Source organism: Triturus cristatus, chromosome 3_1, assembly GCF_964204655.1.
Source record: "Triturus cristatus chromosome 3_1, aTriCri1.1, whole genome shotgun sequence".
In the NCBI taxonomy this organism is placed as follows: domain Eukaryota; kingdom Metazoa; phylum Chordata; class Amphibia; order Caudata; family Salamandridae; genus Triturus; species Triturus cristatus.
Window position 1 is genome coordinate 31,715,081 of NC_140583.1, and position 17,892 is coordinate 31,732,972.

Genomic DNA, 17,892 nt, shown 5'->3' on the forward strand with positions numbered 1-17,892 from the left:
CGTGACATTGATGTGCAATCTCTTGGTCTGGGGGAGGTGGGGACTGCCCAGGGTAGGGCCCCGAGTGGTCCGGGGGTGGGTGGCGTTGGGTGTTGTGGCCTTCTTGAGTGTCCGAGCTGCATGATCGTTGTCTCCATGGCATCTGTTGTTCTTCAGGTGTGGCTGTGGTTTGGGCACCCTTTTCTGGTGCCGATTGTCGTCCGACTTTGCACCAGGTCAAAGAAGGTGTTAATTTCCTGCTGCTAATGCGCTTTATCGCATGTTTTGTGATCTTATCGCCGACCTGGCTGGTCATTAAGAATGTTGCGAAGTGGTGTTGTCGTGGCTTTTTGCTCGGGAACGCCTACTCTGCATCACATTAGCAATAGTTGCCGGGGTCATCCATGGCGATGGTTTTTGAGGATGCTATCACCGGAAAACTGGTGATATCGACAGTTTGAACCAGCTTGTGAATGGGGCGATACATTTATCGCGACTTTGGCTGCGATGAAGTGCGATAACTTGGCGATAGGTCCTTGAGAATATGCCCCTCTATGTTTACACAAAGTTTCCCTCAGAGATTATGACAAGGAGTACTTCATGGCTCATAATGTGACAACAGAACCCATTCCAGGAACAGTGAGTAAGATTTCACGTCCTTGTAAGTAAAATACTGAAATGTTTGTACTCCTGTTGAAGGCCTTGAAATATTGGAAAAGCCAAAACAGTAGACGATGGTTTAGTGATCATTGAAGCGTCTCTACACACCTTAAATTTAGGTATACATGAAAACATATCTCCTATAGGTTGCCAATTTAATTGAATCAAGGAAATATAAGTGGGCTTGTAGATAGTATGTAATAAACTAAGTATGTATGTAATAAACTAGTATGTAATAACCTAGGTGGATTCATTTGGATTGCTGTGTATGCCGATGTTAAAAATTAAAGCATCTCTTTTTAACACAGACAGCACCTTACATCAATTACTTAAAAAAGGAATTTTCAAGGGCACAAAATGTGAAAAAGTAAATATAATTAACATTCCATGTAATTCCCCAAGGCAAATAGTCCCCCTTTCAGCTTAGATACTCAGTAATCTTCATGGCAATGAACCAAGTCACAGTAACACTGCAGTACAAGGCTAGGCAGGGAGAGGGTCAAAATGATGCAAAGACTGTGTACACCATGGAGCTCAAAATAAAGGTGTCGAGAGTGGATGTGTCTGTGTACACACGTGTACAGGTGGTAACATACATGGACAAGCAGAGAGTGCAATATTCCATAGCCCAGGCACACACCCAGACAGAGCCAAGGCACACACCCAGACAGAGCCCAGGTACACATACACACACACACACAGCCCAGGCACACACCCAAACAGAGCCCAGGCACACACACACACACAGAGCCCAGGCACACACCCAGAGTCCAGGCACATACCCAGACAGAGCCCAAGATCCCAAACACACACAGAGCCCAGGCAGACACCCAGACAGAGCCCAGGCATACACACACACACACACACACAGAGCCCAGGCTTACACCTAGACAGAGTCCAGGTACACACACACACAGAGTCCAGGCACACACCCAGAGTCCAGGCACATACCCAGACAGAGCCCAAGATCCCAAACACACACAGAGCCCAGGCAGACACCCAGACAGAGCCCAGGCATACACACACACACACACACACACAGAGCCCAGGCTTACACCTAGACAGAGTCCAGGTACACACACACACAGAGTCCAGGCACACACCCAGACAGAGCCCAGGCTCCCAAACACACACAGAGCCCAGGCAGACACCCAGACAGAGCCCAGGCACACACACACACAAACAGAGCCCAGGCACACACCCAGAAAGAGCCCAGGCACACAGACACACACACACAGAGTCCATGCACATACCCAGACAGAGCCCAAGATCCCAAACACACACAGAGCCCAGGCAGACACCCAGAGCCCAGGCACACACACACACACAGAGCCCAGGCATACACCCAGACAGAGTCCAGGCACACACACACACGGAGTCCAGGCTCACACCCAGAGAGAGCCCAGGCTCCCAAACACACACAGAGCCCAGGCATACACCCAGACAGAGCCCAGGCACACACACACACACGCAGAGCCCAGGCATACACCCAGACAGAGTCCAGGCACACACCCAGACACATGCCAGGCACACTCCCAGAGTCCAGACACTCACCCAGAAAGAGCTCAGGTACTGACCCAGACAGAGCCCAGGCGGCTCCCAAACACACACAGAGCCCAGGCATACACTCAGAGTCCAGGCACTCACCCATGCAAAGCCCAGGCACTCACCCAGACAGAGCCCAGGCACACACCCAGAAAGAGTCCAGGCACACACCCAGACAGAGGCCAGGGACACACCCAGACAGAGCCCAAGCAAACACCCAGACAGAAGCCAGGGACATACCCAGACAGAGCCCAGGCACTCACCAAGACAGAGCCCAGGCACCCACCCAGACAGAGCCCAGGCATACCCAGACAGAGGCCTGGGACACACCCAGACAGAGGCCAGGGACACACCCAGACAGAGCCCAGGCACATACCTAGACAGAGTCCAGGAACACACCCAGACAGAGGCCAGGGACACACCCAGACAGAGGCCAGGGACACACCCAGACAGAGGCCAGGGACACACCCAGTCAGAGCCTAGGCATATTCCCAGAGAGAGTCCAGGCACACAACCAGACAGAGCCCAGGCACACTCCCAGACAGAGCCCAAGCACACACCCAGAAAAGACAGATCTCAGGCACACACCCAGACAGAGTCCGGGCACTCACCCAGACAGAGCCCAGGCACTCACCCAGACAGAGCCCAGGCACACACCTAGACCGAGCCCAGCCACAAACCCAGACAGAGGCCAGGGACATTCCCAGACAGAGCCTAGGCACACTCCAAGACAGACCCCAGGCACACACCCAGACCAGACAGAGCCTAGTCACACACCCAGACAGAACCCAGGCACACACCTAGACAGAGCCCAGGCACACACCCAGACAGAGCCCAGGCACACACCCAGACAGAGCCCAGGCACACCCAGACAGAGTTCAGGCACACACCCAGCGAGAGTCCAGGCACACACCCAGAGTGCAGGCACACACCCAGACCAGACAGAGCCCAGGTACACAGCCAGACAAAGCCCAGGCACACACCCAGACAGAGTCCAGGCACACACCCAGACAAAGCCCAGGCACACACCCAGACAAAGCCTAGGCACACACCCAGACAAAGCCCAGGCACACACCCAGACAGAGTCCAGGCACACTCCCAGACAGAGCCCAGACACACACCCAGACAGAGTTCAGGCAGACGCCCAGGCAGAGTGCAAGCACACACCCAGACAGAGCCCAGGCACACACCCAGACAGAGCACAGGCATACACCCAGATAGAGACCGAGCACACACCCAAACACAGGAGGGGCTTGTGTCTTCTAACCATTGAGGAATGAACTAAACGGCTCTTTTTAAACACTTTGGACAGCACCTTACATCAATTACTTAAAAAAGGAATTTTCACGGCACAAAATGTGAAAAAGTAAATATAATTAACATTCCATGTAATTCCCCAAGGCAAATAGTCCCACTTTCAGCTTAGATACTCAGTTATCTGCATGGCGAATGAACCAAGTCACAGTAACACTGCAGTACAAGGCAAGGCAGGGAGAGGGTCAAAATGATGCAAAGACTGTGTACACCATGGAGCTCAAAATAAAGGTGTCAAGAGTGGATGTGTCTGTGTACACACGTGTACAGGTGGTAACATACATGCGCAAGCAGAGAGTGCAATATTCCTTAGCCCAGGCACACACCCAGACAGAGTCCAGGCACACACCCAGACAGAGCCCAGGTACACATACACACACACACAGCCCAGGCACACACCCAAACAGAGCCCAGGCACACACACACACACAAACAGAGCCCAGGCACACACCCAGAAAGAGCCCAGGCACACAGACACACACACACAGAGTCCAGGCACAAACCCAGACAGAGCCCAAGATCCCAAACACACACAGAGCCCAGGCAGACACCCAGAGCCCAGGCACACACACACACAGAGCCCAGGCATACACCCAGACAGAGTCCAGGCACACACACACACAGAGTCCAGGCTCACACCCAGAGAGAGCCCAGGCTCCCAAACACACACAGAGCCCAGGCATACACCCAGACAGAGCCCAGGCACACACACACATGCAGAGCCCAGGCATACACCCAGAAAGAGTCCAGGCACACACCCAGACACATGCCAGGCATACTCCCAGAGTCCAGACACTCACCCAGAAAGAGCTCAGGTACTGATCCAGACAGAGCCCAGGCGGCTCCCAAACACACACAGAGCCCAGGCATACACTCAGCGTCCAGGCACTCACCCATGCAAAGCCCAGGCACTCACCCAGACAGAGCCCAGGCACACACCCAGACAGAGTCCAGGCACACACCCAGACAGAGGCCAGGGACACACCCAGACAGAGCCCAAGCAAACACCCAGACAGAAGCCAGGGACATACCCAGACAGAGCCCAGGCACTCACCCAGACAGAGCCCAGGCACCCACCCAGACAGAGCCCAGGCATACCCAGACAGAGGCCTGGGACACACCCAGACAGAGGCCAGGGACACACCCAGACAGAGCCCAGGCACACACCTAGACAGAGTCCAGGAACACACCCAGACAGAGGCCAGGGACACACCCAGACAGAGGCCAGGGACACACCCAGACAGAGGCCAGGGACACACCCAGACAGAGCCTAGTCACACTCCCAGACAGAGCCCAGGCACACTCCCAGACAGAGCCCAGACACACACCCAGACAGAGCCCAGACACACACCCAGACCAGACAGAGCCCAGGCACACACCCAGACACAGTCCAGGCACAAACACAGAAATAGTCCAGGCACACACCCAGACGGAGCCCAGGCACACACCCAGACGAAGTCCAGGCACACACCCAGACAGAGCCCAGGCACACCCGGACAGAGTCCAGGGACACACCCAGTCAGAGCCTAGGCATATTCCCAGAGAGAGTCCAGGCACACAACCAGACAGAGCCCAGGCACACTCCCAGACAGAGCCCAAGCACACACCCAGAAAAGACAGATCCCAGGCACACACCCAGACAGAGTCCGGGCACTCACCCAGACAGAGCCCAGGCACTCACCCAGACAGAGCCCAGGCACACACCTAGACCGAGCCCAGCCACAAACCCAGACAGAGGCCAGGGACATACCCAGACAGAGCCTAGGCACACTCCAAGACAGACCCCAGGCACACACCCAGACCAGACAGAGCCTAGTCACACACCCAGACAGAACCCAGGCACACACCTAGACAGAGCCCAGGCACACACCCAGACAGAGCCCAGGCACAAACCCAGACAGAGCCCAGGCACACCCAGACAGAGTTCAGGCACACACCCAGAGAGAGTCCAGGCACACACCCAGAGTGCAGGCACACACCCAGACCAGACAGAGCCAAGGTACACAGCCAGACAAAGCCCAGGCACACACCCAGACAGAGTCCAGGCACACACCCAGACAAAGCCCAGGCACACACCCAGACAGAGTCCAGGCACACACCCAGACAAAGCCCAGGCACACACCCAGACAGAGTCCAGGCAGACGCCCAGGCAGAGTGCAAGCACACACCCAGATAGAGACCAGGCACACACCCAGACACAGGAGGGGCTTATGTCTTCTAACCATTGAGGAATGAACTAAACGGCTCTTTTGAGACACTTTGGGGCTTCAACAGGTTACTCCAACATGATCATCACAACCTGCAGCAGTTCATATCCTGTCAGAAAACAAGCATGCGTTAATGTTTCTGAGCCGGCAACTCTCGCCAACAGGCACTGAGGCTCAATGAAACTCGGGGATTGTTCAGACTGCACCAGTTACATCCTGACCTGCCTGGTCAAGTGGCAGTGGTTCACCAGACATCTCCGCTCCGCCCAACTGGACCTGGCCACCATCCCACGGATCTGCAAGACCAGGACCGGAGCAAGATCCTTCTCCTACCTCGTTGCGAAGACCTGGAACTCGCTGCCTCTGCAACTCAGGCAATGACCATCGATGCCGCAGTTCAGGAAGGACCTCAATACCTGGCTCTTCGACTGAACCACAGAACCCTCTCCCCCACTCAGCGCCTTGAGACCCTCACGGGCGAGTAGTCGCGCTTTACAAAAAAATTGATTAATTGAGTGATTTGTTCCACTAAGCGAAGAACTCCATACTCTCTCCCATTCACACTGGGAGCGGGGACACAGAGATTCACACTCATTTAGGGAAGATGAGGAGACTCACACAGGTACATTCAGGAGAGACTCACCTCGGCTGGTCGTGTACACATCCGGCACCGCCCTGGGCACTGCTTTCACTGTCTGCGACCCAGAGGAAAAGTGTGGGAAACACGGCACAAGAGAGCCAAGTACGAGGACGAAGCAGATTACCACCACCTGTGGAAGGAGCAGGGGAGAGGTGAGCAAACACCGGCTGCTGAGCAGCAGGGAAGGACCCGCAGCCACCACATGCAAGGTCTCTGCGTGTGAGGGGCAACCGCCCTCGATCTGGAGCACGCATGAAGGCGGAGAGAATTTCAGTCCCAAAGAGCCCCACCACAGGGAGAAACCCCTCACCACAAGGGAGAGACCCCTCACCACAGGGAGAGACCCCTCACCACAAGGGAGAGACCCCTCACCACAGGGAGAGACCCCTCACCACAAGGGAGAGACCCCTCACCACAGGGAGAGACCCCTCACCACAGGGAGAAACCCCTCACCACAAGGGAGAGACCCCTCACCACAAGGGAGAGACCCCTCACCACAAGGGAGAGACCCCTCACCACAGGGAGAGACCCCTCACCACAAGGGAGAGACCCCCCGCCACAAGGGAGAGACCCCTCACCACAAGGGAGAGACCCCTCACCACAAGGGAGAGACCCCTCACCACAGGGAGAGACCCCTCACCACAAGGGAGAGACCCCTCACCACAGGGAGAGACCCCTCACCACAAGGGAGAGACCCCTCACCACAGGAAGAGACCCCTCACCACAGGGAGAGACCCCTCACCACAAGGGAGAGACCCCTCACCACAAGGGAGAGACCACTCACCACAGGGAGAGACCCCTCACCACAAGGGAGAGACCCCTCACCACAAGGGAGAGACCCCTCACCACAGGGAGAGACCCCTCACTACAAGGGAGAGACCCCTCACCACAAGGAGAGACCCCTCACCACAAGGGAGAGACCCCTCACCACAAGGGAGAGACCCCTCACCACAAGGGAGAGACCCCTCACCACAAGGGAGAGACCCCTCACCATAAGGGAGAGACCCCTCACCACAAGGGAGAGACCCCTCACCACAAGGGAGAGACCCCTCACCACAAGGGAGAGACCCCTCACCACAAGGGAGAGACCCCTCACCACAAGGAGGAGACACCTCACCACAGGGAGAGACCCCTCACCACAGGGAGAGACCCCTCACCACAAGGAGGAGACACCTCACCACAAGGGAGAGACCCCTCACCACAGGGAGAGACCCCTCACCACAAGGGAGAGACCCCTCACCACAAGGGAGAGACCCCTCACCACAGGGAGAGACCCCTCACCACAAGGGAGAGACCCCTCACCACAGGGAGAGACCCCTCACCACAGGGAGAGACCCCTCACCACAAGGGAGAGACCCCTCACCACAAGGGAGAGACCCCTCACCACAGGGAGAGACCCCTCACCACAGGGAGAGACCCCTCACCACAAGGGAGAGACTCCTCACCACAGGGAGAGACCCCTCACCACAAGGGAGAGACCCCTCACCACAAGGGAGAGACCCCTCACCACAAGGGAGAGACCCCTCACCATAAGGGAGAGACCCCTCACCACAAGGGAGAGACCCCTCACCACAAGGGAGAGACCCATCACCACAAGGGAGAGACCCATCACCACAAGGGAGAGACCCCTCACCACAAGGGAGAGACCCCTCACCACAAGGGAGAGACCCCTCACCACAAGGGAGAGACCCCTCACCACAAGGAGGAGACACCTCACCACAGGAAGAGACCCCTCACCACAGGGAGAGACCTCTCACCACAAGGAGAGACCCCTCACCACAAGGGAGAGACCCCTCACCACAAGGGAGAGACCCCTCACCACAGGGAGATACCCCTCACCACAAGGGAGAGACCCCTCACCACAGGGAGAGACCCCTCACCACAGGGAGAGACCCCTCACCACAAGGGAGAGACCCCTCACCACAAGGGAGAGACCCCTCACCACAGGAAGAGACCCCTCACCACAGGGAGAGACCCCTCACCACAAGGGAGAGACCCCTCACTACAGGGAGAGACCCCTCACCCCAAGGGAGAGACCCCTCACCACAGGGAGAGACCCCTCACCACAAGGGAGAGACCCCTCACCACAGGGAGAGACCCCTCACCACAAGGGAGAGACCCCTCACCACAAGGGAGAGACCCCTCACCACAGGGAGAGACCCCTCACCACAAGGGAGAGACCCCTCACCACAAGGGAGAGACCCCTCACCACAAGGGAGAGACCCCTCACCACAAGGGAGAGACCCCTCACCACAAGGGACATGAGCCTCCCACGGGGCAGCGCATTCAGGTGAAATAAGGTGCAGGTGCTTCAGAGCTGCACAGTGTTTCACAGACTGAGGTGTGAAGCACAAGGGAGGGAGGGGGTGCAGCGAGAGACCGAGGTGTGAAGTGTACAGTGACAGCCCAAGGGAGGGAGGGGGTGCAGCGAGAGACCGAGGTGTGAAGTGTACAGTGATAGCCCAAGGGAGGGAGGGGGTGCAGCGAGAGACCGAGGTGTGAAGTGTACAGTGACAGCCCAAGGGAGGGAGGGTGCAGCGAGAGACAGAGGTGTGAAGTGTACAGTGACAGCCCAAGGGAGGGAGGGGGTGCAGTGAGAGACCGAGGTGTGGAGTGTACAGTGACAGCCCAAGGGAGGGAGGGTGCAGCGAGAGACAGAGGTGTGAAGTGTACAGTGACAGCCCAAGGGAGGGAGGGGGTGCAGTGAGAGACCGAGGTGTGAAGTGTACAGTGACAGCCCAAAGGAGGGAGGGTGCAGCGAGAGACAGAGGTGTGAAGTGTACAGTGACTGCCCAAGGGAGGGAGGGGGTGCTGTGAGAGACAGAGGTGTGAAGTGTACAGTGACAGCCCAAAGGAGGGAGGGTGCAGCGAGAGACAGAGGTGTGAAGTGTACAGTGACAGCCCAAAGGGAGGGAGGGGGTGCTGTGAGAGACAGAGGTGTGAAGTGTACAGTGACAGCCCAAAGGGAGGGAGGGGGTGCTGTGAGAGACAGAGGTGTGAAGTGTACAGTGACAGCCCAAGGGAGGGAGGGTGCAGCGAGAGACCGAGGTGTGAAGTGTACAGTGACAGCCCAAGGGAGGGAGGGGGTGCAGCGAGAGACCAAGGTGTGAAGTGTACAGTGACAGCCCAAGGGAGGGAGGGGGTGCAGCGAGAGACCGAGGTGTGAAGTGTACAGTGACAGCCCAAGGGAGGGAGGGTGCAGCGAGAGACCGAGGTGTGAAGTGTACAGTGACAGCCCAAGGGAGGGAGGGGGTGCAGCGAGAGACCGAGGTGTGAAGTGTACAGTGACAGCCCAAGGGAGGGAGGGTGCAGCGAGAGACCGAGGTGTGAAGTGTACAGTGACAGCCCAAGGGAGGGAGGGGGTGCAGTGAGAGACCGAGGTGTGAAGTGTACAGTGACAGCCCAAAGGAGGGAGGGGGTGCAGCGAGAGACCGAGGTGTGAAGTGTACAGTGACAGCCCAAAGGGAGGGAGGGTGCAGCGAGAGACCGAGGTGTGAAGTGTACAGTGACAGCCCAAAGGGAGGGAGGGTGTAGCGAGAGACCGAGGTGTGAAGTGTACAGTGACAGCCCAAAGGAGGGAGGGTGCAGCGAGAGACAGAGGTGTGAAGTGTACAGTGACAGCCCAAGGGAGGGAGGGTGCAGCGAGAGACCGAGGTGTGAAGTGTACAGTGACAGCCCAAGGGAGGGAGGGTGCAGCGAGAGACCGAGGTGTGAAGTGTACAGTGACAGCCCAAGGGAGGGAGGGTGCAGCGAGAGACAGAGGTGTGAAGTGTACAGTGACAGCCCAAGGGAGGGAGGGTGCAGCGAGAGACCGAGGTGTGAAGTGTACAGTGACAGACCAAGGGAGGGAGGGGGTGCAGCGAGAGACCAAGGTGTGAAGTGTGAAGTGTACAGTGACAGCCCAAAGGAGGGAGGGTGCAGCAAGATACAGGGGCGTGAAGTGTACAGTGACAGCCCAAGGGAGGGAGGGGGTGCAGCGAGAGACCGAGGTGTGAAGTGTACAGTGACAGCCCAAGGGAGGGAGGGGGTGCAGCGAGAGACCGAGGTGTGAAGTGTACAGTGACAGCCCAAGGGAGGGAGGGGGTGCAGTGAGAGACCGAGGTGTGAAGTGTACAGTGACAGCCCAAGGGAGGGAGGGGGTGCAGTGAGAGACCGAGGTGTGAAGTGTACAGTGACAGCCCAAGGGAGGGAGGGGGTGCTGTGAGAGACAGAGGTGTGAAGTGTACAGTGACAGCCCAAAGGAGGGAGGGTGCAGCGAGATACAGAGGCGTGAAGTGTACAGTGACAGCCCAAGGGAGGGAGGGGGTGCAGTGAGAGACCGAGGTGTGAAGTGTACAGTGACAGCCCAAGGGAGGGAGGGTGCAGCGAGAGACCGAGGTATGAAGTGTACAGTGACAGCCCAAGGGAGGGAGGGGGTGCAGCGAGAGACCGAGGTGTGAAGTGTACAGTGACAGCCCAAGGGAGGGAGGGTGCAGCGAGAGACAGAGGTGTGAAGTGTACAGTGACAGCCCAAAGGAGGGAGGGTGCAGCGAGAGACAGAGGTGTGAAGTGTACAGTGACAGCCCAAGGGAGGGAGGGGGTGCAGCGAGAGACCGAGGTGTGAAGTGTACAGTGACAGCCCAAGGGAGGGAGGGGGTGCAGCGAGAGACCGAGGTGTGAAGTGTACAGTGACAGCCCAAGGGAGGGAGGGGGTGCAGCGAGAGACCAAGGTGTGAAGTGTACAGTGACAGCCCAAGGGAGGGAGGGGGTGCAGCGAGAGACCGAGGTGTGAAGTGTACAGTGACAGCCCAAGGGAGGGAGGGTGCAGCGAGAGACCGAGGTGTGAAGTGTACAGTGACAGCCCAAAGGAGGGAGGGTGCAGCGAGAGACAGAGGTGTGAAGTGTACAGTGACAGCCCAAGGGAGGGAGGGTGCAGCGAGAGACCGAGGTGTGAAGTGTACAGTGACAGCCCATGGGACGGAGGGGGTGCAGTGAGAGACCGAGGTGTGAAGTGTACAGTGACAGCCCAAAGGGAGGGAGGGTGCAGCGAGAGACCGAGGTGTGAAGTGTACAGTGACAGCCCAAGGGACGGAGGGGGTGCAGTGAGAGACCGAGGTGTGAAGTGTACAGTGACAGCCCAAGGGAGGGAGGGTGCAGCGAGATACAGAGGCGTGAAGTGTACAGTGACAGCCCAAGGGAGGGAGGGTGCAGCAAGAGACCGAGGAGTGAAGTGTACAGTGACAGCCCAAGGGAGGGAGGGTGCAGCGAGATACAGAGGCGTGAAGTGTACAGTGACAGCCCAAGGGAGGGAGGGTGCAGCAAGAGACCGAGGTGTGAAGTGTACAGTGACAGCCCAAGGGAGGGAGGGGGTGCAGCGAGAGACCGAGGTGTGAAGTGTACAGTGACAGCCCAAGGGAGGGAGGATGCCGCGAGAGACCGAGGCGTGAAGTGTACAGTGACAGCCCAAGGGAGGGAGGGGGTGCAGTGAGAGTCCGAGGTGTGAAGTGTACAGTGACAGCCCAAGGGAGGGAGGGGGTGCAGCGAGAGACCGAGGCGTGAAGTGTACAGTGACAGCCCAAAGGAGGGAGGGGGTGCAGTGAGAGACCGAGGTGTGAAGTGTACAGTGACAGCCCAAGGGAGGGAGGGGGTGCAGCGAGACACCGAGGTGTGAAGTGTACAGTGACAGCCCAAGGGAGGGAGGGGGTGCTGTGAGAGACAGAGGTGTGAAGTGTACAGTGACAGCCCAAAGGAGGGAGGGTGCAGCGAGAGACAGAGGTGTGAAGTGTACAGTGACAGCCCAAAGGGAGGGAGGGTGTAGCGAGAGACCGAGGTGTGAAGTGTACAGTGACAGCCCAAAGGAGGGAGGGTGCAGCGAGAGACAGAGGTGTGAAGTGTACAGTGACAGCCCAAGGGAGGGAGGGTGCAGCGAGAGACCGAGGTGTGAAGTGTACAGTGACAGCCCAAGGGAGGGAGGGTGCAGCGAGAGACAGAGGTGTGAAGTGTACAGTGACAGCCCAAGGGAGGGAGGGGGTGCAGCGAGACACCGAGGTGTGAAGTGTACAGTGACAGCCCAAGGGAGGGAGGGGGTGCAGCGAGAGACCGAGGTGTGAAGTGTACAGTGACAGCCCAAGGGAGGGAGGGGGTGCAGCGAGAGACCAAGGTGTGAAGTGTACAGTGACAGCCCAAGGGAGGGAGGGGGTGCAGCGAGAGACCGAGGTGTGAAGTGTACAGTGACAGCCCAAGGGAGGGAGGGTGCAGCGAGAGACCGAGGTGTGAAGTGTACAGTGACAGCCCAAAGGAGGGAGGGTGCAGCGAGAGACAGAGGTGTGAAGTGTACAGTGACAGCCCAAGGGAGGGAGGGTGCAGCGAGAGACCGAGGTGTGAAGTGTACAGTGACAGCCCAAGGGACGGAGGGGGTGCAGTGAGAGACCGAGGTGTGAAGTGTACAGTGACAGCCCAAAGGGAGGGAGGGTGCAGCGAGAGACCGAGGTGTGAAGTGTACAGTGACAGCCCAAGGGACGGAGGGGGTGCAGTGAGAGACCGAGGTGTGAAGTGTACAGTGACAGCCCAAGGGAGGGAGGGTGCAGCGAGATACAGAGGCGTGAAGTGTACAGTGACAGCCCAAGGGAGGGAGGGTGCAGCAAGAGACCGAGGAGTGAAGTGTACAGTGACAGCCCAAGGGAGGGAGGGTGCAGCGAGATACAGAGGCGTGAAGTGTACAGTGACAGCCCAAGGGAGGGAGGGTGCAGCAAGAGACCGAGGTGTGAAGTGTACAGTGACAGCCCAAGGGAGGGAGGGGGTGCAGCGAGAGACCGAGGTGTGAAGTGTACAGTGACAGCCCAAGGGAGGGAGGATGCCGCGAGAGACCGAGGCGTGAAGTGTACAGTGACAGCCCAAGGGAGGGAGGGGGTGCAGTGAGAGTCCGAGGTGTGAAGTGTACAGTGACAGCCCAAGGGAGGGAGGGGGTGCAGCGAGAGACCGAGGCGTGAAGTGTACAGTGACAGCCCAAAGGAGGGAGGGGGTGCAGTGAGAGACCGAGGTGTGAAGTGTACAGTGACAGCCCAAGGGAGGGAGGGGGTGCAGCGAGACACCGAGGTGTGAAGTGTACAGTGACAGCCCAAGGGAGGGAGGGGGTGCTGTGAGAGACAGAGGTGTGAAGTGTACAGTGACAGCCAAAAGGAGGGAGGGTGCAGCGAGAGACAGAGGTGTGAAGTGTACAGTGACAGCCCAAAGGGAGGGAGGGTGTAGCGAGAGACCGAGGTGTGAAGTGTACAGTGACAGCCCAAAGGAGGGAGGGTGCAGCGAGAGACAGAGGTGTGAAGTGTACAGTGACAGCCCAAGGGAGGGATGGTGCAGCGAGAGACCGAGGTGTGAAGTGTACAGTGACAGCCCAAGGGAGGGAGGGTGCAGCGAGAGACAGAGGTGTGAAGTGTACAGTGACAGACCAAGGGAGGGAGGGGGTGCAGCGAGACACCGAGGTGTGAAGTGTACAGTGACAGCCCAAGGGAGGCAGGGTGCAGCGAGATTGAGGTGTGAAGTGTACAGTGACAGCCCAGGGAGGGAGGGTGCAGTGAGAGACCGAGGTGTGAAGTGTACAGTGACAGCCCAAGGGAGGGAGGGTGCAGTGAGAGACCGAGGTGTGAAGTGTACAGTGACAGCCCAAGGGAGGGAAGGGGTGCAGCGAGATACAGAGGCGTGAAGTGTACAGTGACACCCCAAGGGAGGGAGGGGGTGCAGCGAGAGACCGAGGTGTGAAGTGTACAGTGACAGCCCAAGGGAGGGAGGGTGCCGCGAGAGACCAAGGTTTGAAGTGTACAGTGACAGCCCAAAGGAGGGAGGGTGCAGCGAGAGACCGAGGCATGAAGTGTAGAGTGACAGCCCAAGGGAGGAGGGTGCACCGGGAGATGGAGGTGTGAAGTGTACAGTGACAGTGAGAAGGGTGCAGCAAGAGACTGAGGCATATAGGGCAGTGCCCAGATCTCACTTACCATAAGGCAGGTGCCCGTCTGTGTGGATGCCAGCTTGTACGGCCGGGAGACCTTTCCAGCCACCAGGGCCTGAAGTTTCTGCAGCTGCTGGAGCAGGGTCCTGGGCAGAAACACAGCAGAGAAGGGACGTCATTACTGTTTTCAACAAACCTTTGCAATTATAACAGTTATTCATTCAGCAGCCATCAAATCCCCACCGTGTTCTTGTGGTTAGGAGGCGGGGTAGCTCGTGTCCCGCCTCGTGAATCCTCGTCTCGTGACCTCTAAAGGTTGAAGGGATGACTCAGCACTGCTTTAAATGGGCCAGTACTAATCGGTACTGATTATCTGCGCCTCTTTAATTTGAAAGGGAGAGTGCCTGAACTTCCCAGCACTGCCAAAATATATTTAATGGGACAGTATCGCCACTTCTCAGCAACAAACGCAGGGCTCGAGTCGGGGTACCTCGCGTGTGGACGGCGTCCCCCCACTTATTTTAACGGGAGCTCGGTAACTGGAGCAAATGGAGCCACACATTCACTCTTTGGCCTCTCAGGGGCGAGGTCGGAGCTCATTCAGAACGCTGCTCACGCGCTGGCTTCTCTGATGCAATCGCATCTAAAGGGTGAGCGAGGGGAGGCAATGAGTCTGATGGTGCAAGCCACCTTTCGTGACTTCACTTCCTGTCGTGACGTCAGCGTCCCCCCACTTCTGTTTTTTAGGACTCGTGCCTTGAACAAACAGGTACTCTAAAGAGTGAGTACCAGCACTTCCATGGTTTCATTTAAAAGCACAGCGAATCGACACTCCCAAAGGTCAAATCTGTGACCTGCTGTTTACAGGTCTAACCCAAACCCACTGAGCTATCGCACTAGTTTATCGAAAGCTGACCAGTTTCCATTTACTTCTCTGATCGAGAGATTTCACGGGAGATGCCCGAAAGCCTCGAGATTCGACATTAGGAATAAAAAAATGAAAACACAACACTTAAGATAGATCAAATCAAATCAAATATAGCTTTATTCGATTGTTAAAAACAACCATAAAAGCATACATTAAAAAAAATCATTGCGTTTAAAAAAGTCACAACTGTTCATTTAGCGATAACTCAATGGCTTAAACACCAGAATTATTAATACAAATCATTCAAGATAGAAGAACCAGGAGCCCTGACGCCATTGGTGGCAAATGAATGACATGCACTTCAGAAACTATCCAGCAGGTGGCAGCAAAACCCCAATCTTGTCTCACTGACGCATAGAGGCCCATAGGAATCATTGGAAATTGCATGTACAATTTACGAGTACGCATTAGGTACTCTCAAATTGCGCATGCAATTTCAAGGGTGCCAAAAGGACACCCTGTTGCACCCCTGAAATTGATATGTGTACACATGTTGCGCACACACATGCCCCAAGGGCATGTGTGTGTGTAACCTGGAACTTTGAAAAAATTCACTTTAGTGCATTTTTCAAAGTTTTCGCTAATTACCATCAGGTATAATAATTCCGGAAATTAGCGGCCCCTAATAGCAAAATTGCTATCTTAAATGGCATCTTGCATGCATTCAAGGCATCGCAATTTGCGATGCCTTAAATGCAATCACAATTTGCGATTTTTGCATTTGGGATGATGCATCCCAAATGCAAAAATACAGTTCGCAAAGGGGCAGATTCTGAGAATCTGCCCGTTTTCGACCATTTTTTTCCTTGATGCATGTGGCCCTAGATCTAAAGTCGGTGAGATACAAAATAATAAAATAAATAAATAGTGTAACATGCTATATGATCAAGGGAAGTTTAAAAAAAAAAGATTTAATACAATGGCAGCACTTACACGATTCAAACGGTAGTTCTTGGATAAGTGGCACATTACTGATATTGCTTATTTGAAGAAGAAAAAAAAAAGCAATGCATTTTCCAATGGCAGCTGGTGCATTATGTTGGGGCCAAAAATAACTATCGATCACTCTCCCTCGGGCCTTGGCAGCCACCGGGCCAGACTTTCACAGTGCACGCAAGCAAACATGCATACATACACCTACAGTTATAGGCACGCACACAAATACATTCATACACATGCAATCTCCAGCACACAAACACACTTAGACTTTCATTCAGAAAAACGTACCCGAGGCTGGCTCACGATTTCCGACCCTCCCATCTCTCTACAGAGGCCAGAGGCAGGCCCACGAGCTTCCAACCAATCAGAAGCTGGACTAGGGTTAACGGTACCAAAGCAGACCTTTTTCTCGATTCCATCTTCTGATAGGGCAAGAGGGCGTGTGATTGACAAGCCCTGAAGCTCCATTATCTGACATGCGGCACTGCGTGAAGCTAGTGCAGCATATCAGATACGTTTTGTGAATGTGTGAGGCTGGGCTGTAACAGCCCCAGCCTCACACATGCGCAAAACAGGTAGTGGAGCCCTCTTCATCTGCCAACCTGACATTACAACTTTTACATGCAAACAAACGATCTTCAAGATCGTTTGCTTTCACATAAAAGCTGTACTATGCTGAGCGGTAGTGGCAGAGGGTCGACGCCCTGGCGCCCCCCAGGGCCAGCCGCTGCTGCTGAAATCTGGAAAACCCCAGAGACCCTTTTTAGGTTTCTCCTACACAGCACTTGCTCTGTGTTTGTGAAATCTATTGCATTTAATATAATATCTTAAAAGGGACTTATATCCCACCTCCTTCCTTTTCATTGGCTAATGTGCTTGCTACTTACTTTTCCTCCATATTTCTATTGGCTCTAGCATGCTGGTTCCAGCACTAACCAATGCTTGTTCCTCTTGTGTTTCTTTCCCACCACTTATTTTTCAAAATGTTTTCAGCACGTTTTCATTTATGTAATTATTCTTACCCTGGCTCAGCCTTTTCAGTGTATATACCGGCTTTTTTTTTCTTTAATTTATTCTTACACAAGACTTGGAGCGCATCGTGCTCTAAGCCTCGCTTTCAGGCCTGAGCCCCGCAAAGCCTCAGTCTTTTGCCTTTTTTTTCTTTTCTTTTTTTGAGTTTTAAATAGCACAAACTAGACCCCGAACTGAGGTGTCAGAGCACTTTACATAAGCACCAGTTGTTACAGAGGGACATATTCATTTTATTAGGCATGAGGAAATTGAATGATTGCCCAGAATCACAGTATGTTGGAGCGTCCCTGCCGAGACTCGAACCCGGTTTCCCAGCTTCCAGGTTGACTGCTGTAGCCACCCTGTTTTTTTCTTTTCCTGCTTCTTTGTGGTGATGTTTTGGCTTCTAGCAATTTCCCATTTGAGATCGGCCACTGCCAAGGTCAAATTGGTAAAGTTATCCAGTATCAAGCTGTTGAGTTGTTTGAAAATAAATCTCTCATGGCAGGGAATATTTACTGCTCAGAAGGGTTTTCTTTCTAGCATGGGGTCGAGGCTTCTCACGCAAGTTCCCGATAACCTGTCCTGCTGCTCAAACTCCTTTCAAATGCAAGTGTGCTTCCTGAGAGCAGCAGGTATCAGAGGAAGAGCCCTTGCGTCAACAGTGCTGCTTTTTCACTTTTGTGCCTTTCCTTGAATGACAAAGGACGAGTCTTTAAGAAGATCTTTGTATAAGAATGAAAAGGTC

At 55.3% G+C, this 17,892-nt stretch overlaps 1 protein-coding gene across 2 annotated transcripts in view; it reads right to left on the bottom strand.

Moving 5' to 3' along the window:
* The window catches only part of CREB3L1 (cAMP responsive element binding protein 3 like 1), a 387,245-nt gene that overhangs the window by 15,279 nt on the left and 354,074 nt on the right, over positions 1-17,892 (bottom strand). For both annotated transcript variants that reach the window (XM_085646694.1, XM_085646695.1), the window contains exons 9-10: positions 14,313-14,412; positions 6,349-6,475 (exon numbers count right to left, since the gene is read on the bottom strand). In XM_085646694.1, the coding sequence (XP_085502820.1) occupies positions 6,349-6,475; positions 14,313-14,412 (227 nt within the window). The remainder of the gene's footprint in view (positions 1-6,348; positions 6,476-14,312; positions 14,413-17,892) is intronic.